Source organism: Anser anser, assembly GCF_964211835.1.
Source record: "Anser anser genome assembly, chromosome: 3".
Lineage (NCBI taxonomy): Eukaryota > Metazoa > Chordata > Aves > Anseriformes > Anatidae > Anser > Anser anser.
In genome coordinates, this window is record NC_139722.1 from 117,432,996 (window position 1) to 117,458,474 (window position 25,479).

At 40.2% G+C, this 25,479-nt stretch overlaps 2 protein-coding genes across 14 annotated transcripts in view; one reads left to right on the forward strand and one right to left on the reverse strand.

The window, feature by feature from the left end:
- The window catches only part of LOC310896864 (uncharacterized protein), an 84,408-nt gene extending 68,332 nt beyond the window's left edge, over nucleotides 1-16,076 (forward strand). For 11 of the 12 annotated variants that reach the window (XM_083829755.1, XM_083829754.1, XM_083829753.1 and 8 more), the window contains 4 exons: nucleotides 111-735; nucleotides 6,603-6,678; nucleotides 10,272-10,401; nucleotides 15,939-16,076. In XM_083829755.1, coding sequence (XP_083685881.1) covers nucleotides 670-735; nucleotides 6,603-6,678; nucleotides 10,272-10,401; nucleotides 15,939-16,062 — 396 coding nt within the window. In that variant the 5' untranslated portion in view covers nucleotides 111-669 and the 3' untranslated portion in view covers nucleotides 16,063-16,076. The remainder of the gene's footprint in view (nucleotides 1-110; nucleotides 736-6,602; nucleotides 6,679-10,271; nucleotides 10,402-15,938) is intronic. The other variant, XM_083829749.1, reaches the window with a different exon arrangement.
- Nucleotides 14,710-25,473, reverse strand: FAM161A (FAM161 centrosomal protein A). 2 transcript variants are annotated; one of them, XM_083829705.1, is made up of 7 exons: nucleotides 24,402-25,473; nucleotides 23,310-23,557; nucleotides 21,676-22,854; nucleotides 21,105-21,272; nucleotides 18,740-18,839; nucleotides 17,591-17,739; nucleotides 14,710-16,928 (listed from the first exon to the last, which is right to left on the reverse strand). In XM_083829705.1, the coding sequence occupies exons 1-7, from the start codon at nucleotides 24,483-24,485 to the stop codon at nucleotides 16,460-16,462; spliced, it is 2,397 nt and encodes a 798-aa protein (XP_083685831.1). In that variant the 5' UTR covers nucleotides 24,486-25,473; the 3' UTR covers nucleotides 14,710-16,459. The 2 variants fall into 2 exon arrangements, with proteins under 2 accessions (XP_083685831.1, XP_083685832.1); XM_083829706.1 differs by lacking the exon at nucleotides 21,105-21,272.
- Between the last annotated feature and the right edge of the window lie 6 nt (nucleotides 25,474-25,479).

Here is a 25,479-nt window from a genome sequence, read left to right on the forward strand (position 1 = left end):
TAGGTGAATACCTGTATAAATCACTATTTATAAGTTTTAATTGTTTTTGTTGTCTAAAACTGGAGCTACAAAGGCAGTTAAACACATTCAGCTATTATTTAACTCTGCAGCTTTGTTTCTTTAGATATACCACCATTGATTTGAATGATTCTTTTCTGAGAAAGCAATACAATTACAAATGGGTCCCACAGCTGCAGACTTCCTTTCCTCCTATTCACTTCTGCCTCAGTCCCCTCACAAGAGCTGCAAATAAAACTGTAAAGACCATGTGTCAATCTTAGATGTTTCCAGAAATATACAGGGACAGAAATTCCACCTGCCTTGAGCGGAGAAGCCACCGGAGAAAATATCAGGACTCGTCCAATCCATTGCTGCAGTAGATAGAGGTAAAGTAGTGACCGATCACGCTCTGTTTCTCAGGTCTCACTCGAGCAGTTTGAATGTGCCTTTCAATCGTACTAGCGAGAATAAACTGGAAAACAAATCCAATTAGAGTTGCCCACTTCAAAGATCCCCTTCAGAAGACCTGCAGCTGAAGTGCTCCAGGATTCGGACTGTCCCAATTGCAGAAAGGAAAGGAGGATCCAGAAGAAGTATGACACATTAATTTTGCAGTCCACAAGAGATGAGGAGGCTTTGGAGAAAAGGATAGTGGAACTGGAAGCTGAAATGAAAGAATGGAAAGAACATAAGCTACCTCTTGGACAAGAGAATGGAGAGGTCTGCTTTCTTAAGGTGAGTCTTCTGCCTTTCAGCTGTATGGGGTTGTGCCTTTTCTTTTTAATTTCCTTTGTTCTTTGTCAGTGTACACTGAAATGTATTTCATGACAGAGAATTATACACAAAAATGGCTGTATTCTGCTGCTTATGGAGTAGTTCACCCCTTCTATATGGAAACGTTCCTTCTATATGGTAGTCATATCTGGCTGTGGTCTATCACAACTGCAGCTGTTTTAGTTATTTTTGAGACAAGGTGAAGAGAAAGGAACCTGTGGTATTGATATATAAGGATTATGTCTGCTGGGTATTACTATTTTTAATGTGTACTCATAGAATTAAACAGCTGTTTGTCAATGTTTTCACTTCTTGATGGACCTTAGTGGTAAGAAATGACTCATAGTTTGTTGTTTGTGTTTGGTCTGCTGGGCAAACTGGCTACCTGGAGTAATACCACCAAGTTTTTCTTATGTTCTAAGAGAAAACCATCTTAAGAAAATATTTTTCAAGGAGTATGTGAAGTGCAAAGTAGATGTTCCTTCATGGTACAATTGTGGGCTTTTACACTGTTAGGAAAATATTTTATCCATTAAGCTCAGCCAGTCTTCCTGCCTGTTTAGTGCCTGCCTTGTTTTGAACTTCTCAAAAAGGGAGAAGAATAAATAGATAAGGTAAAGATCAAGCAGTTTTTTTTTTGCACTGCTTTCCTCTGTTTTCACCTTCTCGTCCCTGAGCCCTCTGTGAGAAGTGGGACCTGCTTGTACTTTGCTGTCACATCTATCAGGAGATTGCCACCTGCTGGATACCCTCCACAGCATCTTTGCTCCATCACGCTTGGAGGCTTTACCAGCATCTCCATTAGCAGGTGTGGTGTACTGGAAGAGGTGAACGCTCAGTGCAACAACCCGTTTGTGTGTGTTTCAAGGGTTTTACTTTGGACTAGCTCCCACTGGTGGCCGGGATGCATCTTTCAATTGATTTGATCCTAAAGGAATCCATTTTGCATGTTTCAAGGTTGCTTGGTGATGTGAAGCACAGTGCAGGACACAGGGACAGTTGGAAGATTTGTAGTAGGTACTTCTCCACACCCAAACCGAGATGCTGATGTAGAAGTACCCTTTGATTTATTTTTTCCATGTTTTTAATTTTTTTTTTTTTGCCTCTTTCATATGCTTCGAAATCTTGAAGGTCAATTTAGTTCTCCTGAAGGATACCTGGTGGCCATTGTTCAGCAGGTGGCCTGCAGACGTGCAGCAGGCTGGCGTCAGAGCCTGTGCTGCCAGTGCTTTCCAGGCCTGTCTTGTGAAGGCTCCGCGAGCTCTGAGGGCAGCCTTCCAGCCCAGCGAGGCTGCTGTCGCTGCCCATGAAACAAAACAGGCTGGCGTGCTCATGCTGTGTGCCTTCTTGCCTCACTGCTTGTCTCGGACAGAAGCTGGATTTCTGGGAGATGATTAATATCACCCTCTTTCTCCCCCTCCAAATGCCCTAGTTAGTACTGCTGCATTTGCTGCAACATCCTTCTGCCCAGTAATCTCATTTAGTACTAGGCATATAGATGAATATTATTGTACTTTATGAATGGAGAAGCCAGAAAGCCACTGTCCTACGATCCAGCAGTGGGTCAGAAAGAAGACTGAATATTTTTTTTCTGTGTAGTAGACCCTGTGAGTAGTCCCTCTACTCATTCCTTTAGGCTTTGCGTGCCAGGCCCTATTACTATACAGGAAATTCAGAACACTTACACTTGTCTCTTCTTTTCCACATAGCTATTAGATGCAGTCTTGAGAAGGAAAGAACAATAGAAAAGGAGAATGTTTAAAATCCTAAAACACTCTTAATGTCTGGCAGTTAGACAATATTAATTATACATGTACCTGTGTATTTAGAAACTCAATAAAACTCTCTTATTTCTCAATGAGCCAGAACTGCTTGTTCTGTAAAAGTCATTTTCTAACTGTAGACAGGTATCAGTTCCCTTATTGACTGGACTGATTGCTTCCTGTGCTAATGCATCTACTATCATGCACCTCCTCATAAGGTGACTCTGACATAACTCATGCACATCTTTGGTACAGCGGATTAAGAAAACTGTTTTGTTCACAGTGCTGTCAGCATACAGCAACTGCACATGGGCACTTTGAAACAAAGTTAGTTTCATCATCCTAAGAGTCCCCTGATACCGGTTCATTTCAGTAGCACACCACTCTGCTCTGTTTTTTCTGTGGGCCAAATATATTGCGAGAATAAAGGCAGTCTGTCTTGGATGTTCACCAGTGTTATTTTTGTCTCCAACCACAAATTTCATTTGTTCAAAAGCTGATGAGTTTTATGTCTTTGCGGTGACCCACACACGAGGATGAAGGCAATGCCCTTCTTGTCAATGAAGCATTTGCCAGAACTGATAATGCCTCTCAGCAGCCAGGAGGAATGCAAGTGCAGATCAACTCCAGTCTATGTTGCTGCTGCTCCTGAGGAGAACGGTTTGATTGACTGGGATGTCAGTCTTGTGTTTGTTTGTTTGTTTGTTTAATATAGGCTTACAATTTTATATTTTCAAGGAATTTTGAGGTTTGAAGATACTTCTAAGTCTTCGCAGCAGGAAGATGTAGCATTGTAGTGTTCAGATACAGGAAATGAGTATACCTCATGGCCAGAGTATTCCCCTACAGCCCTGGCGAATAGGGAAGTTGGGAAGAAATCCTAATGGAGAGACAGCAAGACTTTGTAAAGTACAGTCTCCAGTGGCCTGCAAGTGAGAGATGTAGAGAACCCTGGACACGACTCTCCTGTGTATTGGGAGAAAGACAGGTCTCTTCTGTATGCTGCACAGCTGGAAAAGGGGAATCACTCAGCCTTATGGCATGATGCATACTGCGTTTGCCAACAACTTCTTTCTTCAGAATGTAATTAGATTTGGACAAGGAATAGGGAGACAAAAGACAGGATTTCATTAGTATTAATGGACTTGCTAAAGGAGAGTTCTTCTCGTTGACAAGATAATGCACAGCTTTAGCATAGCCAATTTCTCCAGCTGGCAAGGATTCCAGTATCTTCCTCGTGGAAAATGCCCAGCTATAATGTTGTTTTTCAGTGTTCAAAATGACTCCAGAGGGAGACGCGGGTGAAATCCTGCTCCCTGTTTCAGTCAGTGGCAAAGCACCCACTTCTCTTACTGGGACTAGGCCTTCCATCTCAATTTTCCAGCATGTGCTCAGACTCTTAAGGCTGAGCAGAGAACATTTAAACTTTAGTTCAGAGCGAACATGGAGCTCGTGAGGTCTTTTCTCCCTACCAAGGTCAGCTCATTAATCAAAATGGAGGACTCGAGCCTGTCTGGAAGGAGCTCAGGATGGAAAGGAGATGCGAACCCAGAGGACCAACATGAAGCACAGCAAGCTGTTTCTTCAAATGGAGGAGTTAAAAAGTCAAAGCTCAAAAGGACAAAAAACAAAGGGGAAAAGGAAAAAAACTGATTCTGGATAATGAAAAGGTGCTTATCAGAGGAAACGTGATTGTGTTGATGCACGCATGCCAGTGTACAGCAGTTTTCTTCCCAGTTCTTATGCTTGCTCTGAAGGAATTTAACCTTGAAATATATACAGGGAAGGTGGCTTTTTGCTTGTTTTATGTGTTGGGGAAGATGAAAAAGGACGAAGGGACAGATGTGGCACCCTTGAAGTTGTTGGGGGACAGAGTTTTCCTTAATGTCCATTGATATTGGCAAAATAACTGATGTGATCTTTTGAAGTTCACTTTATGAAAAAAGTAAACAAATTCTGTATGAATTTTGTATTTGTTACAGCATTAAGAGAAATACTGTGGTGTTGGTAATGAAGATTTATTATTCTTCCTGGCAAAACACTGGAGGAAGTGGTTAAGATATCCTAACACTTCACTGCTCTCCGGGGCTGTGAGCGTGCAGGTCACAACACTGCTCTGTGATTAAAGGGAGTGGGACCATTTTTTTTTTCCTCTAGCAAGTGAAATCCTGAGAACTGAATTCTTGCAGTTCATGTAAAGTCAAAGGTAGGCTTCTTGCTGGGAATAAGATAGCTTGGAAACGAGGAGCTGAGTGCTTTTCTGCCACATTATCCCTCTTTCATCAGGCTGGGATCAGGGCCTCATCAGCAGTTATTCACTGAACGATTGTGCAGTGGAGGACTTGGAGAGCTGAAATGCTCCAACCAAGTGACCTTCACTTTCATAATCTCCAGTGCTGCGGGTGTTGTCAGAACTTTGCTCTAAGAAAACAAATTCCCCCAATTAATCTCTTTTTAAGTCCCTTGAAATCTGTGGTGTTGTCCCAGACACGCAGTGAAAACAAAGCACAAGCTGCTGTAGTACATTTGTCCTCGGGTTTCCTGAGTCGAAGTGCAACGAGATATGGCCTAAAATGAACCATTGTTTTAACAATGACATAGAGGCTGGGGTAAAAATCATGTTATTTCCTTTGCAAAGAGTCCTATTTTTAATTATTTTTTTCCTTAATCTTTCTATTTTATTCTACCAATGTTTATAGCACGTAGTACAATACCTCTTGTTAGAATTGTTCTTTGTGTGGCTGGGAGGTAAGTAGGAATGTCTGCAGTGAAATGTCTTGGATACTGAGTCCAAAAAGCTTGTGCTACAGGAAGTTCTAAAAAAAAACAAAACAAAAAAAAAACCCTGAAAGACTCCAACATAGTTCCAATATAGAAAATGACTGTATCCTTTGGAACATAACCTGTGTTTCTATTAGGATAGGATGTTTTTTTTTTTAAAAAAAGGGATACCTTCTTTTTGAAAATTGCATTTGCTCCAGAAATGGGGGATCTTGATTTTGATTACTGAAAGACATGAAAGAAAATCTGCCACTGGCAATGCTTTTTTTTTTTTTTTGATGGTGACTGGTCGGCTGGGTTTCAGTTTCAGCCAGCTCTGCTCTCCTGTAAAGCCAGTGGACCCAAACGGACCTGTGTGACTACACAGAATCCTCCAGTCTTCAGGGAGGCTGCCTTTCACATATGTTTTGAGGCAGTACTGCTGCTGAAAGAGGTTCTTTTTGTCTTTTTTTCCTTTATTCTCATTTCTCCCTTGCACTGGCACAAGCAGAGTCTGGTGACAGAACAAAGCAGGAAACTAAACAGTGAAAACCTGCAGAAATTTGAAAAAGAGAAACTGTTTTCAGGAGTGGGAGAAAAATAAAAAATCTTCTTCCTCACATGTTTTTTGGGGGGCAGGGGTATATATATATATATATATTTTTTTTTGGGGGGGGGGGGGTGATTGTTGTTCCTTTTCTCTAAATTTCAAAGGGATTTAATCAGTGCTAGAGGGAGTCTGGACTGCATTCGCACATCTCAAAAATATCACCATGGCTTTGTGCTAGGACTACATGAGGAGATCACCGTTCGTCCTCCTGTTGATGAGATGACATACTGTGGATGTTGCAGAAACATAATATCGTCTCTTCAGTTCTTTTGACAGTTTGTGCTTAAAAAAGAGGAAAAAAAAGGAAAATCAAACAAAAAACCTCCACAAAACCAATAACCTTTGCATGGCTTATGTCAGAGGTCTGTGGGGAAAGAGAGAGATCCCTCAATATAATTGACAAATGATTTTTGTGCAGTTAACAAAGTAAGAAAAATATTTGGAATGTGCTCCTGTATTATGGCTGAGGAAAAAAGACTGCTTTTTGCTTGAAGCAAACTCTTCATTCATCTCAAACTGTTCTGTGAAACCAGAGTTTGGTTAAGAAAACGTTTGCACAAGTACTTTAGCAAGCATGTCATGCCGCCTCAGACCTTTGTTCTCATTTATGGAAAGTGAATTGTGCATATTTACATGTTTGTGGATACAAACAACAAATAATTTATCAAGTTATGATCACTTCTGTTGTTTTACAGGATGCTTGCTTGAAGGAAATAGCAGACCTGAGGGCCTGTGCTGAATGGGTAATGTATGAAAATGACTCTTGTGGTGGTGAGTTAAGTTGGAATACAACAAAAAATGAAAAGGAAGTTAATTTGTTTTTCTGAGAATCCCATGAAACACTGTCCTGGTTTCAGTTAGGACAGAGTTAATTTTCCCTCCTAGTAGCTGGTAGGGTGCTATGTTTTGGATTAGGATGAAAAGAGCGCTGATAACATGCTGATGTTTTAATTGTTGCAGAGCAGTGCTTACACCAAGCCAAGGACTTTTCGGCTTCTCACTCTGTCCTGCCAGCGAGCAGGCTGGGGGTGCAGCAGGAGCTGGGAGGGGACAGACCCAGGACAGCTGACCCAAACTGGCCCAAGGGGTATTCCATACCATCTGACGTCATGCTGAACAATATATAGGGGTGGCTGGCCGGGGTGGGGGGCCTTCTGCTCGGGGATAGGCTGGGCATCGGTCAGCGGGTGGTGAGCAATTGCATTGTGCATCACTTGTTTCGTACACATTATTATTAGTAATACTATTATGATTATGATTATGATTATGATTATTAGCTCCATATTAGCTCCATTAGCTTCATATTATTATGAAGCTCACAGGCTTCACTTTCCCGTTTCTCTCCCCCTTCCCAGAGAGGGAGGGGGGAGGGTGAGCGAACGGCTGTGTGGTGTTTAGCTGCCGGCCAGGTTAAACCACAGCAGTCCTTTTGGTGCCCAACGTGGGGCACAAAGGGTTGAGATAACAACAGATTTGACCAGAATGTGTTAAACTAAAATTGGTATAAGTATTGGACCTGCTTAATAGTTGCTAGTCACAATGTTGATTGCCTTAATCTCAAGTCTGCTGTGCCTGTGTTCCAAATTGAGTTTTATAACACATTACTTTCTGTATGTGCTCCCTGTCGCGCTGTTTATCCTTTCCGGGCCCTGGTTTAAGATTGTTATGGTACTGTGCGGTTAGCTAAACACCACACAGCCGTTCGCTCACCCTCCCCCCTCCCTCTCTGGGATGGGGGAGAGAAACGGGAAAGTGAAGCCTGTGAGTTGAGATAAAGACAGTTTATTAAGACAGGAAAATAATAATAATAATAATAATAGTATTACTAATAATAATGTGTACGAAACAAGTGATGCACAATGCAATTGCTCACCACCCGCTGACCGATGCCCAGCCTATCCCCGAGCAGAAGGCCCCCCACCCCGGCCAGCCACCCCTATATATTGTTTAGCATGACGTCAGATGGTATGGAATACCCCTTGGGCCAGTTTGGGTCAGCTGTCCTGGGTCTGTCCCCTCCCAGCTCCTGCTGCACCCCCAGCCTGCGCGCTGGCAGGACAGAGCGAGAAGCCGAAAAGTCCTTGGTTTGGTGTAAGCACTGCTCTGCAACAATTAAAACATCAGCATGTTATCAGCGCTCTTCTCATCCTAATCCAAAACACAGCACCCTACCAGCTACTAGGAGGAAAATTAACTCTGTCCTAACTGAAACCAGGACAGCACTGTGAACTTCACAGAACTTCATAGAAGAACTGTGTACTTCAGCATCTTTGTGCTGTTGTTTATATATAGTGTTTTATTGAGGTTTTGAGAAAACTACTAGTTCTTTTTTTCCTCTTAAAGTTATCACATTGTGGAAACTACTTGGTAGCTGCAAGGTGATTTACAAATTTTGCTGTGCAGTTTCTTTATATTGTTTTGAGCTCCCTTTTGAGAAACCATAAGGAATCTCATCTACAGGTTAATTGCCATGAAGACAGCCTTTGCTAATTTATCCTAATACTTAGCCCTTCCAGAATTTCTTCTGCCTGACGGATTCAAAGATTTTTGCCAGAATTTTAGGAGTCTTCTGTGTCAGTACACAGGTCTTGCATGAGAATAGTGCAGAAAGTCCTCTGGAAGACTGCATGCCGGAAGGCCCCCCCCATGTACCCGGGCATTCCCCACTGGGATTTCCTGCCCCTTCAGCTGGCTGGCAGCAATAGCAGGGGATGGAAGGTCCTTTAGGATGTGGCAACTCCCCTGGAGTTTCCCAGGGATTCATTTCTTAGAAATGTCTTCCAGAGTGAATTTTCTTTTATCTTATTATTAAATCAAGTGTATTTCACAGGTAAACGACAGCACTGAGCTCAATCAAGTGGCCTAAAGTGGAGTCTGGCCTGTCTTTTAGAGTCTTATTGGCTGGGCGTTAGGGTGACAGAAGGTCTTTGAGAAAGAATCTCCCTCACATATCTTGGCCTCAGCTGTTCGTGGAAATGCAGGGATGTTAGCACTTTCCCAGCGCAGCCCAATGGCTATTGGGTCAGGTATGTAATGTAGAGGCAATATTGCCTGTGTTCAGAAACACACACAAACACTGAATAGGTTCATTCTTCCACAGACTTGAAATGTGGTTAGTGATTTTTGGCTTCTGAAAGGAACAGTCCAACTTCGTTTCTTGTTTTGAAGTGTTCATTGTTTTGTGCATGCAGTTAGTGAGGAATGGGTGTCAGTAATAACTCTAGCTATTTTCATCAATTTGAAAAGTCCAGATACCCCCCTCAGAAGCCTCTCAACCCCAGGAGTGAAGTTGCATGGCTGGTTTGAAGCTGAAGGCTATTTCTGTGCAGCACTGAGCTGCCTTTCAGTGGGAAGGAGGCTGTGTGAACAGGGGAGCTTGTGTGCTATGAAGGAGCATGTTCTCAGGGGAAGAAACAAGCTGGAGCAGGCAAACAGGTACCCAGACGGCTACCCAAGGAGACTTAAACTCAGCCTCAGCTTGCTAGGACTGAATGAAATCAGCATTAACAGAATATGAGGGGAAGGAAGGTTTCAGCCAGGAATAAACTATGAATCTGGTCAACAAGGGAAATGGGAAGTTCTCACTGAAGAAATGAAATGGAGAGTTTTACATGGAGAGTGTGCTAACCTTCAAAGTGGGTAACTCTACAAACTTATTGCTTAAGTGTTTAATTGCTAAATATCTTGGCTGTCTTATATTCACATGTTTCTGATCCAACTGCCTCAGGAACTCTCACAGTTCTGAAGTATCAACTTTATGAACTAATTGATAGGTATTTCTTCATAATTTTAGTATTTCTTGAAGGCAGATACACATTTTCTAGACTTTCAGGCAATAGAGTAAGTAAAGATATTCTGACGCTTCATCTTTTATTCTTATTTCGACTGAGCATGGTAGAGTTCGTATTAAGAGTTTATGTTAGGAATTTGAGACCGCAGGTTCCAGAATTTGAAAATGTGTTCTCTGTTCCTTCTGGAGCTGATTAGTAAGTACATTTGTTAATTCTAGCTTTAAAGAAACAGGCTTTTGCTGTCTGAAGGATTTCTGAAAAAAATTGAATAATTGCAGTGTATTTCCTGTCACGAGTAAATATTAGTTTTCTATTGAAACTTTATGATTGATTGCTAGGCCGCGCATTATGGTTGCTTACCACAAGCACTGGAAAAGTATAATGTAGTAAAGGATGTTTATGGACTTTACAATTTTTAAGTTTTGGTTTTGGTAAACCAGAAAATCAGATCAACTCATTGATCGTTGGCTTGTCCTCTGCTACTATATTGCTGTAAATGCCTTTGGAATAAAAATGAATGAACTAATTAAACTGAGGCCAAGAAATAATTTGTGAATGTCTTTGTCTTTTTAGGTATTGCTCGTTGCTTTACCAGCTGTGATGATGCTCTCAGAAGTTCCAGTGCCTTCAGATATAAAGGTGTTACTGGACTGAGATCCACAGAGCAGAACTTATTCAGAAAGAAGGAAATGCAGCAAGAACTGTAAGAACTGATTTTAGTTTGTTTGCTTTTCCTACTTACTACAAAAGGAAATGGTGTATCTTTATATCCATTCTAGAAATTGTTCAGTGGCATGAAACGTGCATTAAAAGCATAGCAAGTTAACAGAAGCCCTTCATGAGAACCATGTACATCTGAGAGTATGGAGGGATGTGTTTGAAAACAGAGCAATGAGCTGAATAATGCGGTAACGGCAGGGTTTGTAACAGCTCAGTATGCTGGAAACTGGAATTTCCTACCTGTGTTGCAGTATGGTTACGTATTGTTAATCAGTAACCTGCTTACTCTTACTAACCTTCTTATTACTAACCTGCCTAGTAACTATTGTTAGTAATCGGCTTGTTAGTAAGCCCTAACTATTAGTAGCAAGTTTGGAGCCGTGCAAAGGCATATACATTTGGTTTTAGTCTTGTTGTCAGCTGGCTTCCATGGTACCTTCTGTGTTCACACAATTAAACACAGTCTTGTTCACAGTCTTAATTGTCAGAAAAGAAAACTGCTTCTTGTCTGTAAACATCTGTCCTTCCTGTACTACAGCCACTTAAGCACATGGGGGATTTTCCTGTGTCTAATCCTTGGACGCAGCACCGCGAGACACTGATTATCATAACTAGCTACTGCTAAAAGGGAGAAGTCCTGTTTGTTCGTCTCATCCTTTAACCTCAACCACTTCTTTTGGCTGGGTTATTTTAATGACTTAATTTGACCTGGAAGGGTCTGCAAAACAAGGAGGAAAAGATGGGAAGAAAGCTGCCCTTTCTGGGAGTTCAGCTGCCCATGAAAGGATTAACGTTGTCAGTAAACATGATGCGCTTCCTCTGAAGTACGTGGTGATGCCCTGTAAGACTGGATTGGAGATTTATTTCTGAGTTTGTGCACACTTAGCACGCTGGAAGCCTCTTAATGCTGTTACTCTGTAATACAAAACTAATATCTAAAGCAGTCCATCAGGTCCCACAACTTTCTTTGTATCTGTGCAGTTCACCTCACATGATCCCTGATTTTTATGCTTCTACATTTGACTGATGGTCTTTTTAGTATACAAGTAGGGAGGGGAATTTTTCTGATACTATTGTAAGCCTTAGTTTTGAACTGGCATTTCTGAAATACCTCGAATTCCTGTTGAAGAAAGAAGCAATTTTGAGTTTTGCTGGCATATGCAAGAGCTTTTTTTTTTTCTTTTTTCCCAAAGCCAAGTAATTAGCAAAATATTATACAACCAGAGATGTAAAACTGAAATTTCACTTCAGAATGAGGAGAACAGACCTCAGACCATTTCTAATTTTATCTGCATGTTTTAAGTTAGTAAGCATGCATCTGCCATCTCTTGTAATCATGGACTAGTTGGTCTTTCTGGACAAATGTATTTAGCATACAAAACTTGTTTGACTCAAATTTATGGGCAAATCTATAGACATACTTTCAGAAATAATTTTAATGCATAGTTTGATTTTTGGAGTACCTATATCTGCTATACTGAGGCAAATATTTTGCTTTCTGCCATTCTGAAAGTGCGAGGACTCTAAATGTGCCAGTTAAATCACTTCAAATTAGTGATCACTTTAAAAGTTTTCTTAAAAAAAAAAAACATAATTCTTTTGTTAATCTGTTTGGAGCAGCTGTAACCTTGTGTTTAATTCAGATATTTAATTCAGGAAGGTAATGATGTAATCATTTTTCCTTAAAGGAAAAGAGAATGTAACCTCCTGCTTGATGTTTTGGTAATTATGTATTCAAGAAGATGGTTTCTAGAGGAAGCAGTACCATATATACAAAGAAAGCTTGAGAAATGCAGGGGAAATTTGGAAGACAGAAACTGAAAGACACAAACACCCTCCTGAAAAGAGGGGCTGTTTTCTGTTGAAAGCACAAAGTATTGTCTAATAGTCCACAGTGGCATCTTTTCTTGCTCCTATATCCTTGTTGGATTCCAGCTGAGTGTTGTGCTTCCTGTGGCAGATGTGAGCAGATGCAAGGGGGGAAGCTTAGTATGGAATTCCCAAAAAAAAGGCTCCAGCTTATATTCAGTATTGTGAGAATTACTTTGAAACCCAGAACGGATGTGTTTGCAGACTTGCATGTACTGTTCTTCCAAACCTGCTGGAAATTTTTTGCCTGACACATCCTTAGATTTTTAGATTTCCTTTTTATGATAAGAATTTGTGGTCAATTACCAACTGTTGCCCAACAAATCATCTGGGTCTTTCTCCTTATAGCTTTAGGTGACAAATTCCCATTACAGAAGTGTTATTCCTGCACTTTGAAATACTTATTTAAGAGTACAGTCTAAAAAGTTATCCTCTTCTTCCCATGTGATATTTTTAATCCTTTTTAGATACAGCTTTCTCATTTTCTTTGCAAATTTTTTAAACATGTTTCTACTTCTGTGCCTTGGACATTAATTAAAATACTAAAGTCGGAATATTCAATAATCTGTGAGAAACTTCTGTTTGTCTCTCTCCTGATATTTTCTCTAAAAGCATAACTCATAATCTGTCCTTTAATGAGCTTCTTACCTTAAAATATTTCTATTATATCATCCTTAATGATTCAAACGAATTATTTTTCTCCATGTTAATTGCATCAAATAGATTTGAGTTCTGACAGAAAGTAGTACATATTTTATTCTCCTTTCTTATTGTACTACACAACATCTTGGTAATTTACCAAAACCTCTCATCTGGATTTGAATTTTTGTGTTGAGTTTACTGTATTTTTTCATTAAATATAGTCATCTTAATTTCAGTGTCATTATCCTTTTAGCTTTCTCTTGCCTTATCTATGTTTTAAATCATCCTCCTGACTGTGCTGGGGAGGGAAGACTTAGTTTTTAGGCCAGCGTACTGTTCATCTCATGACAGTATGGTATCCACACCTCTTTTTATTGTTTAGTCATATATCTGAAACTTTTGTTGCTGTACTTGCTTCATGAGATTTAATTCATCCTAACCTGTCTCTCTACATTTTCTTCTTTCATGTGACTTTTCATTGCTATTTCATTCCTTTCTAATTCCTTATTGGAGTACATACTTATCCCCATATATTTTTAGAGAGTTATTTATCCATACAGTGCTTTTTTTTTGCTTGTAATGCTACTACTGAACAGTTTTTTTTTTAAAATTAGATTTCACGATTCTTCCCTTTTCAACATCTGTGCTTCTCAAAGTGGTTGCCCTAATATCTCGGAGTTTAATACCTTTTTCCAAATTAAAGGATCCCATATATGTTATTGTCAAATGAAAACCATACCTTATCTTGGATCATTCTTGTTGACTTCTTCCAGTTCTATAATAAATCAATCAATCCTTTTTAAGATGGGAAGACTAAGTGCAATATTCATGCTGGAATTTATTTTTTTCAGTATATGGTATTGTATAATCTTGGAATATTTTTTACCCTCACATGCATTTATTTGCAATTGCTAAAATTGAACTATACCTGCTCTTCTGTCATTCCACTTTGTAAGATCATTCTGCATGTTCTTTGCAGTCAGGTGAATTTATTCATATCATTGAATAACTCTGTGGACACAGTACTACAGATACTTCTGAGTATGTTGAACAATTTGAATCTCATTGAATGTCCGCTGATAACTGCACTTACACTGTTAAAATTGACCTTTTCTTCCCTGATGGTTTAATTGATTATTAACTCATGAGGACCCTTCTTCTTGTACAGTACAGCTGGCTTACTTGGGATTTTTTAATGGCACATTGTCAATTAGCTAAACCATATCAACTGGATTCCCTTAGTCCATATGGTTCTGCTTGACTCTTTTGGACATGCTGGAAAAATTGAGGTATATTCTCCAAAAGCTGTGCTTAACTCTTCCTTGTTATATCACGTTTATCCATGTGTTCATTAAATCTGTTCTTCTGAAGATTGTTTTTGCTACCTCCTAGTTCAAATGAGGTTTTCAGTGACATTTCTTATGCTCTGTCGTAGTGGCTCAACAATTATATATTTATGTTATTCTAGAACACTCACTTAAGTGTTATCAGATTTTATAAACTGATTTGAAAATTCTTCAAATAACCTCTACATGAGAAAACACTCTGAAGCTTGTCTGCCTTCTTTCAAAACAAAAATAAACAAAAACTTGTTTCCTAAAGAGATAAGTATCAGTAACATGTGGTTATAAATTCAGTAACATATTGTACAACTTTTCAGAATTATCATATAATAACTACCACAAGCAAACCAACCTTGAGTTTGTATTGTGGCATTGTCAAGTATAACTTGATTGTAAACTATGATTTTCACTGTGAAACAATGATTAATATTTTAATATAAGATAAATATGCAATAGAAATTTTATTTAAGTAAAACAAATAAGTTTAAAATTCATATTAGTTAGGCCACACTTCAAAATAAATTTAAAAAAAAAGGAAAGATAAAAATCCAAACATTAGGACACAGTTTCTCAAAGTCTGGAGGAAGAAATAATAGATTTAGTTAGTGCTCTTACATGCAGTTTGGAAGGAAACTTGAGGAAAACAAACAACACCCCCCTTCCCCAACCTAAAACAAACAAAAAAAAACCCATATCCCTAGTCATTGCAGATGCTTTTGCAAACTCGTTAGTTTTAAGAAATATAATATTTACTATTCAATGAATGTGTTTTTAGTGCTTGTGCAAAGTCACATACTCTGTTCTCTACTAAGCAGAGAAAGATTGTTTGAAATCCTTAATTTGTGGTTTGTTATATAAATGTTTTCTTTTATTTTCTTTCCTAACGCTGCATTTGACAGGTTAGCAGGAAAGCCAGTAACAGTAGGAGAAGCCACCAGCGATATAAATAGAGGGGAAAAACAAACAAACAAACAAACAAAAACAAAACAAAAAAACACTGACTTGCATTTTTTGTTGTGTAGTAGCTGAAGTCCTGAGTAACAAGTGTTTGAAGAAAGGTACTAAAGCACTTCCTTACCAGACTTCCATGCAACTACAGTTGCTGAGTTGTAAGGGTCTCTTTTTAACGTACGTTTACTGTCTCAATAAAGAAACATAATGTTGGCGTTTGTTATTATGGTAATGGACTATTTTACATGATCACAGGAAGAGCTCTTTAAAACAAAATGGAGGTGAAAGAACACAATTTTCTATCTTGGTTAGGAAGTAATACAAGATCTGGTAGCATAACGTGTTTTTTTTTCTCAAGGTATTCTACTGACTTTTCTTCTACCTCACTTGTCTATAACTGTTAAAAAGCTATGTAAGAGTTTAAATGACTCCTCTCAGTGTATTTTGGTGCATCTTTTTTTCTTCTCTATAGGAACAGCCTTCAGCAACTGTGACACTCTTTCTGTATTACCTGAACAAAACACTTGGGTTGATCTAACAGCTTGTTTCCTCCAAAAGGAGTCACTTCTTTTCTGGCCCTGGCACTCCTCTGACCCATCACTGAGTCAATTCAGCTCACTTAAGTGGGGAGAGAACAAACTCCATGGGAGCAGGAGGGAGGAACTGCACAGATGAATTTGGCCATTTTGACTAACTGCAGTTGTCTTTCTTGCAGCTGCTCTGCTGAAAACAATGAGAGGTCTTGCACAACAAATCCTTGCCAGTTCGTTGCCATCCTAGAAGATATTGCAGGAACAGAGCCCAAAAGGACTGCGATGTTTGAGCCTGGGAGGCATTGATAATAGCAAATTACTACTCCAAAATCTCATCTGGCTTTGCCAGTACACAGAAAAGCTGAACATGCTAAGACCTCAGTACTTAACAACACAGCATGTAAGACATTATTTTTAACCACTGGTTGGTGTTAATTTTATGAACCGAACTGCAGTAATATCACAGAGGTCTAGAATAAAGAAGATGAATATAAAAGTAATTTTCTTGGTGGAAATGAGTAACTTGATCTCTCTTACTGGAAAATCAACAAGGTTTCCGTGCTAAAAAGACTGCTAAGCTAAGAGCTTTAAATTCACAAAATTTCGTATCAGTAGCAAGAAGACAAGTTTTTCTTTAGTGTCTATTTCACCGCCAGCAATGAAATAGGTTCCTGAGCACCAGCCTGTCCTGTCTGCCTGCCCTTCAGTCAGCTTCACCATCACTGGCTTTCTCTTCCGAATCATCACTTTCATATTCCTCATCCTCATACCCGAAGGCACCCTCAGCTTCAGGGTCGGACTGACCATCTTGTGGCTCAGGGGACCGGTCAGACTGAGAGCTAGGTCTTGACCGATTCTCCTCCTCCTCCTCATCTTCCTCTTCCTCCAGGGAATGGTCACGTGGAAGGCCTGCCTTTGCTTCCCCTTCCTCCTCTTCACAGAGCTGGTCAGAGCGGGGGCTGGCCTCCCCTGTGTGGCAAGGCTGCTGAACATGAGGGCTGGCTCTGGTCTCGTCATCCTCTGCCTCACTGGATTCACCGTCCCAGGTGGAGGCTCTGACACCTTCTCTCTTCTCTTCCTCCTCCTCGCAGGACTGCTCATCCTGAGGGCTGATGTCAGCTGCTTCTGCTGAAAGGAAAAATTCCCTTTCTTTCACTTTATCCTTGTTGGCTCTGAAAAGACAATTTGTATGTTATTTTTATTTTCAGGTAATGTGTTTTAAAGTAGCTTTTAAAGGATTACTCCCTTCAGGTAATCTAGGACAAATCCTGGTAGACTTGGCTGGGGTGGAATCAGTGAAGGAAAAGGGAAGGGGGGATGCTAGAGTCTGCTTTTATGCTAGGAAGTAACAGTATTGTTTCTATATATTATTTCCTTTTCATTTTTCCCCAAATCTAATTATATATTATATCATAATATATAATTATGATATCTAAATCATCTAAATTATGTCATAATGTCAAATGGATATTGAGAAGTATTTTTATAAGGCTTACTTTAAAAAATCAGTAAAGGTAATGCAGAATGAAATGACTTCTCAGCAACCTGCCAGAATTTTTGGCAAAAGGAACAACCAAAAATGTTTCTTATTCTTCATTTTTCTTTGAAATGCCTTGTGTGTAGCATAACCAGTTCTCTCCTTGGATTTATGAAATAATATTTAATTCAGGAAAAACAGTAAAAATGTACAGTAAAGCTAGCATTAGTATTGCTAACTACATCCAGTAAAATATTTACCTGGGAAATACTGCAAATAATTTTCTCAACATTGAAAATGACTTTTTGATTTCTAGATATGTAGTGGCAAAAAAAAAAAGCCTTCAGTAATCTCTACCTTTCTTTGCCATCAAGACCAAAATCTTCAGCATTGGAGCATTCTAGCAATTTAGTTGTTTGTCCTTTCTTTGAAACAAACTCTGGACATACCCCCAGAGTTCTCAGTGTATTAGAATAATGCTTTTCTGCAGCTATTCTGGCATTTTTCTGTAGGAAAAACACAATGGTTAAGTATTATCTAAATGCATTAAATGGCCTGTCTTCAGATAGTTTTGTTTATTAATACTCTGTTTCATTATTTGCATCTGGCAAGTTGAATTATTAACTGCAGGGAAAAATGGCAAAACTACATGAAAATTTTATACCAGCTTTTCCTCCTTTTTCCTTTACTAGTTTAAACACAGATTGCTCCCTGCACCCACTGGGTAATGAAAAGCTCTATATTCTCTATGCTGTTATTGAGGGAGGAGGAAGACATGAAAAATCAGATATAGTCTTCCTAGGGCTTCTCCCTTATCCCTTCTCCTTATATCTTCCCTCTGGGGGAGCTGCTGCTCAAAAAGATGGTATTGTTTTACGCTCATACAGTGCTCTCTGATGAATGGCATAGATCTGTATCTCTGCCTCTGAAATGGAGGGGGTGAACTCTGGTCCTCCAGGTAACACCTGAGTGAGGAGGACTTGTCCTCCAATCTGCATAAATGTTCCTGCCCCTGCAGTGGTGGCAGACCAAGGAACTAAAACAGAAGGGACAAGGGTGAGCTACAACTTGCTGTCTCTCTGTGTTTGTCACACAATCAGGGACTACACTACCACCACATGGTTGTAAGGAAATGGAGAAATTAAAATACTGCATCTAAGCTTTACAGTAGACATGAAGAACGCTCGAGTTCTCTTAGCACTTTTCCCAACTTAAACCTCTCACATTTTTGCTGTACGTTTCTTGTTTTATTTAGAGGTATCCATGTTATAATTGAATCAGATGACATGTTTAGAACAGCCACCTCTCCTCCCTGTGCAAGCCTGCCATGAACACTTGGTCACAGAAAAATAATATTTATACAGAGGTGGAGCAATGGAGATTAGAATGGACAAATACTGGCCTAAAAAATATTGTTCAAATACCTTCTAAAAATGCTTGACTGACTACAAGTGCTATTCACACTAATTGAAGATGACATTAAAAAGAACAGAGAAGCAAGACAACCTGAGTGACTCTTTCCAAAAGCAATGGCCTTTGGTTTACTCTTTCTTCCATTTCTTGTAACTCTTGCAAATATTCTTGCATTCTCTGCTTCTCGTAATTCCTAAGGGAAATACAGTACAACAAATCATTATTGTCTATAATAGAAGAAGTAATTTCCTACAGCAGACGAAAGTAGAATCGCTTATGACAAACTTAATGCTGTCCTACTTAAATATATATAAAGGATAAGTTATTTTATGATGGAATTATGTATGTTGTCACATTTTCACAGCGTTTGCTTGCTTGGAAATAGAGAACAAAGCTATCTCTTAAGTAGTCACTTTGGATAAGCAGAGAGAAATCCTGGCCAAAGAGGTTAAATAGGGGTTGCATTTGTGTGTGTATATTCAAAAAAAAAAATTTGCTCAGTTCATACTTTGATAGAGTTTTCACTTGTTTTACACAAGCAGTGTGAAAGGGCTGATAAAATCAGAATGCACACTAGGAAATTAGCATCATTAAACAGAAATTGATACTTTAATGCTAAGAATCTTTTGCTGTTTTACCAACCCTTCTTCTCACAAGAAGGGTGACCGCATTCTGGATCACAGTACCCATTTTTCCTAGCTGCTTTGTCAAGGTCTCAGTCAGTGTGGTGGGATGACAGAACTGTTGCTTCGTCAGCTGAAACAATAGCTCAGGTCATAGCAAGTCCTTGCTAATCCAGCCAGCATGGGCTGTAATCCCGTGTGTGTGACAAAGACCCTGATGATGCAGTGTTGATTCACATCCCTTAAGGCTTTAACACTGGCCCCATAAAATTTTGAGCTAGTTCTTGCAGATCTAGTTCATTGCCACAGTTCTAACACGGCTTATTTTGTCAGGCAGTGTTGGAACACATGGAGCCAGCTCAGGCTTGTACCTGAGCTCCTAAGTTCTTTGCAACCTGGAATGCTGGCAAATGAAGCAGAGGACACGTCAGAGGCTGCAGCATGAAGCACTACAGGACTCACTGATTAGCTCAAGCATAGCTTGAGGGGGGCTGCACAGGCCCTGGAAATAACCCGGCTGTGTTCACGTGGTGCTGCACCTCAGTTCCTAAATCTTACTGGTTTGATGTTGCATCTGCACTGGGCCAGCTCTAGCGTTACCAAGTCAGGCACTGAAGGACAGTGGGGGACATTTTACACTTCTCTCTTCCCCGCCTCCTCTTCCCCTACCACTCTGAATATGGCTGTGCATTAAGGCAAGTTATTTACCATTTTAAGGGAGTGAACTTCATTGTTTCTACTTGCTTGCTTTCTCAGAAGGCTTTCCGCAAACCCAATTATCTGTTAGAAGAGCACTTACATTAATGTACCTTATTACCCAGCCCATGTTGCAATAAGCATTATCAAGTTAAGCACTTGTACCACCCTTAATGCATCAGCACTAGGGAAGGAGTCTTGCTTTGTAATAGCACCATTTTACGTGCAGAGAAGAATTAAGTGTGAGTTTTTTACTATACTCCTAAAATCTGATTAAGCTAAATACTGTAATGTGAAGTCTGCTGTTGAATGAACTTAAATCAAATCTGTAAATATACCCACTGTCTTTCTTAATTCTCCACCTTGCTGCTGTAATTCAGGTTGCTTTCTGCTTCTGTCCCAGAGTCAGCAGATCATCTGCCTGAGCACAATTGCATTATAAAGCTCCTGTTATTAACAGTACCTGCTGGTCATGTTCCAAAAGCAATTGCGCTTCAGCTCTGATTGACAAAATAATTAGAAGGGACTATCCCTTTTGTTCTACATCTCTACTGATGCATCTCTGCTGTCCAGGACCCTGCATAAGCCCCACTTCTCCTAGACCATTGCTGCTTATCCATGCTTTGGCTTCATCTGTCTTTGGACTAGGTGGCAGCTTCCTGGTTTGCTGTGGATACATGTGCTAAACTAAAATAATACTGCTATTTTGCTTTTTTTTTTTTTTTCCCTGAAGTGGGGAACTATTGGGACAAATAAATGAATTGTGCAGCCATACCAACATCTATCAATCCAGCACTTTCAAGGATGGTCTGCAATTATGCTGCGCCCTTTCCTTACCATTTTTTAAACTTACTTTCATTGCTACTTGGTATGTCAATTTAGAAATCACAGGACTCTCCTGTTAGCTGGTCTGTAACACTATGAAGTGGAACTATAGACTGAGAGCATTAGAATGGGCAATAGTTTCCCAGTTGAGATACTAAATTTGGCCACATTTGTTTTTAACTAGCTGCTTGTACAGTGTATGATTTATCAAAGGAGTAATTGTGAAAACTTAAACTCTGCTATTTTTTACATTGTATGCTTAACATACAATGTAAATTCAGGGGTTCAGGATTCAGGGGAATGCAACAAAATACCTGAATGTTTTTAATTTGTATTTAGACATCTGAGCTAGGCTCTGATGTGGGTCATTGGCCTCAGCCCGAGTTGTAACAATTTTCTGCATTTTTTTCGTTCGTTGTTTCTGCTTTGTCCTGTTCCTTTTTTGCTGTTCTTCCAACTTTCTCTTTTCCTCAAGTGAATTCCTGGGTGGAAAAATAAACTAAGACTGAATTCATTTGGAAGCAAGAGCAAGACTTCAAAGGATGTTTTGGTAAAGGAAATTCAAAGGAGAAAAAAGATTGAAAACAGGGTTGGTGTAAAAGGGCACATGATACACGCCATTGTAAGGGATTCAGGTGTAACCTGGGAAATTGCAGTCATTTGTCCCTTTCCTACGGGCATGTTCAGAAATATGCATTACTGTTTTTGGAAAAATCAAATACTAATAAATTCCTGTATTCAATATTTTAGTATAAGGACTTAATTATAGTATAAAACTTAATATATGTAAGTCTCATATTCACTGTATGGAAGAATTAACGACATCTGTAGAAGTACAAAAGATGTAAGTATTTATAAAATGCAGAACATCACTAAAGTGGTCACCTGATGGCCTGTAGCCTTCGTTGGGTGGATTGTGTGATTTTTGGCGATTTAGATTCTCCAAATCCTGAGGGAGGTGAATTTGCACCTCTCATTTGAGGCTTACATCTTGGAGAGGCATATGGCCAGCGTGTTTCTTTCAACCTTTCTTCATCCTCTTGAATGTCCCTCAAAATCTTCCCCTTGTTTGAAGGAATGTGTGGAGTACGAAGATCAAATGGTTCACAGACTGTAAGGTGTTTCACCTGTTTTTTTTGCAGGAGCCGTTTCTGAAATTTCTGGTGGAGTCGTTCAAAATCTGGAACATCTGGTTTGATCTTGGGCTTATGTTCTGTCTCCTTTGGTTCGATGCACTTGTGTTTCTTCTTTTTATTGGTGTTCTTTAAAGCCAGCCTGCTCGTGGGTAGGGATGAATTACGCAGCAACTCCTCAGCTCTCATTCTAATCCTGATTTCTCTGTAGAGCCCTTCCTCCTGTAACTTGTCATTAACAGCTGGACTATAAACGCATTTAGGAATTGGTTTTGCTTTGAATGGTTTTGGTTTCTTTTCAGGTGTGGAAAGGTCTCTTAATTGCATTTTCCTAATTTCATTCCTTTGCTTCTCTCTTTCAATGAATTTAAATGGCTTCTGAGAAGCCAAAAGCTTGAGTTTGCTTCTCTCTTTCACAGACTTCCGGCGTTCTTCATTTCTTTGTATGATTTCATGGTAGAGTGGAAGAAAAACTGCAGCGGGCACAGGATTGGCTCGGAATTTTTTCTGACACTCCGCTTCTTCCTCCAGCTGCTTCTTCAGTAGGTTATTTTCCATTTCAATCTGGGACTTTGATTTGACATTCTGTTCTTTTTTTCTAGCTTCTCTAATGGTCATCTGGAAAGGCTTGGGCACAGTAACTTTTGGTGACCATGCCTTCTGCTTCTTCCGTGTCGTTCTGAAGGCTGGCGAGCTTGGTAAGCTGTGTTTGGTTCGGGCGATGTAGTCTTCCACAGAGAACCCGTCCCACATTTTTTCAATCCGTTCCTTAGCAAATGATGATGATCCAGTTTCACTACCATTTTCTTCAAATGCTAATTCTTTGTCAGACCCACCAGACAGACCTGAGCCTAAGGGATCACTTAAGTCAGAGTCAGAGAAGGATTTGTGCAGATTTAGAGGCTGATACGAGCTCTTCTCCCAAGTTGGCCTTAAAAAAGGAAGAAAAAAAAAAGAAAGAAAATAAAGCTGTTTTGAGTCCAGCCCAATATTAATGCAAAGCCAGCGACTTCCATTTTCAATATCATCATTAGGAAAAAATGAACAGCGCTGGTGAGAAGAGGAGAGAGGAAAGGGAAAAGGGAACATTAGGCACTGACACCAGATTATAGTTTTAAAGACGTTCAGATCACGAACAAGTCAGCATAAGGAAAGGCACCGTGCTTTACTAAACACATTGCCTAGTCCCTGCTGTGTACACACTTGTAAATCTCAAGGTGAATAAGCATTTAAATGATTAAAATTAACTTAATTAACTTTTCTGTAATTATCTGCTTATAGGAAATGGGGAGAGTAACACTTTCCAGCTGCAGAAAAAAACTGCTGTATTTACTGGTGTCTGCAAAGCACTTGAGAATCTTCAGGTAAAAGGTACCCAAAACTTACCTGCAACACCCATTAGAAGCAGCATCTTTTCTGGCCACGGGCTGTACTCCTTTTAAATAGAGTTTATTCCGATACATACTTTCTAACTTTGCCATGGTTTCCAAGTGGGCATTCTTCAACTCTTCTAGCTTCAAGTAATATTCTTGATTGGAAGTGCACATTTTGGAAAAGTCTATCCAGTTGTCACCGTCTCCGTGTAGAGGGAGGGTCTGCTCTCTGTCAGTATTTGAATCCACATCAAGAGCGTCCTAGAAGACATTTCTTTGTAAATTTTTCTGATTCTTAGGATAAAGGGCAACAATGTGTTTAACGTTGCTTTATTCAATTGTCTAATGAATGAAGCACTAACACCAAATAGATACCTGTATAAAGATTTTCATGTGAGTCACGTGGAATTATCTTATTGCATAATAATTTATATCCTGAGGCTACTGAAGTCTGTCCCTGTAATCAATGTATTTGTATCAGGAAATGAGATCAAGAAGGATTTATCAGAAGAAAAAAAGCTTAGCTGTTTTGTAAAAAAGCGCAATCTTTCCTTGCTCAGTACACAGCTCTAAAAAAAGCCTTAAAGCACACAAACCACCCCTCTCCGCCTTCCAGCATTCTAAAATCAAGTCACTAGGTGCTGTATAAATGCTGCTTTAGCCATTTCTGTAATGTGTTGTGACGTGATAGGGATCTGCACATCTTTCAGTTTAAACAGTGCTTGGCAGCCCGCACTCGTGTGGAGGTAAGCATGTTCGCTAACCGTTTTTAGAGCCTGCACAAGTTTAATGACAAGCGCTGTTAAACCCAGGTTAGGCTGCATTAAAAAGGCTTCCTTTGCATTATTTTAAGCGCTGCTTAAGGATGTTACAGGACTAGTTCCTTCACCTAAAAATAGCACAATACCGTTCCACACGGGCTTTTAGTAGTTTTCCCCGTCTGTTGGTCTCTTTATGTTTTTTCCATCAGGCCCCAAGCCCTTCCCCTGGCTTTTGGCAGTGCCCTTCCTGAACCCCTCTCAGCCAGCCGCGGGGTTTAAGGGCCCAGTACCGCCCCCCGGCCGCCCTTCCCCGCTCCCCCTCCCCCTGCCCCTGCCGGCGGTACCTGGGCGGCCGGGGGCCGGCTGCTGGCGCCGGGAGGGGCGCGGGGCCCGGGGGCGGCCGGCACGGCCCCAGGCACGGCCGCCATGGCTCCCGCACGGCGCTGGGCTGGGGCTGGGGCCGGGGCCGGCCCCGGCTCGCTGAGGGCCCGCCTCCCTGCGGGGGGAGCCGGGATTGATGCGTGCAGGCGGGGCCCCACGCCTCTGCGGGAGGCGGCAGGGGTACCGCGCCTCGGTCCTGCCGGGAGATCCGAGTCCTTTATAACGTGAAGACACCGATGAAGAAATTACACCACTGTACGCAGCACGTTGAAGTCTTGTCAAGAATTGGAAGCTTGAAATGATGGGAAAGCCCTCACCAGAGCTAGCACCCAGACTGGCAAAGTCAGTTTAAGACGTGTTTGCTGTACGTAACCCCGTTATGAAGTGTAATTTGTACATTTAACGAGTCAATAAATAACATGCACAGAACACTACTGTCCCCATTGATTGTCCTTTACTCTCTCTATATAATTATCATGATTCTTATACTTAGCTTTAAATCATAGCAAAGTATTTCAGTAGCCAGTCAAAAGAGCAGCGGAAACTTAAAAGCTACAGCTCCTGAGTGACAGTAAGAAATGTAAGTTAATCAGGAAGCGAGTAAGTTCTTTGCCGAAGAGGAATCTGGCAATTCTAGCAATGAGTATTAAAGGGTTAATTCACAGTTCCTGGCTGAGTAGAAATAAATTTTAGAATGTTTATTCTAAATTATAAAAAATTCAAAACTGTGAAATCTATTTGGCACAAACTAAATCTAAGCTGTATGAAACCTGTGGAATCCAGGTTTTTCCTGGTAGCTCAGGTATTTTGTTACAGCTCACCCTAGCAAAGTGGCTCACTTATGTGCACTGTGCTTGCTCCTGCACTAATGCACAAGTAATGCAATAATGCCTTTCTCAACAAGGGTGGTTATTTTCTTCGGATATTAACAGATGGTAATGTTTATTCTATGAATTCCTTCATAGAGCATTATTTGCATCAGTATAAAAATGTATACTTGATAATTTGACTTCTCCCTGAGTTTGGGTGTATACACATATA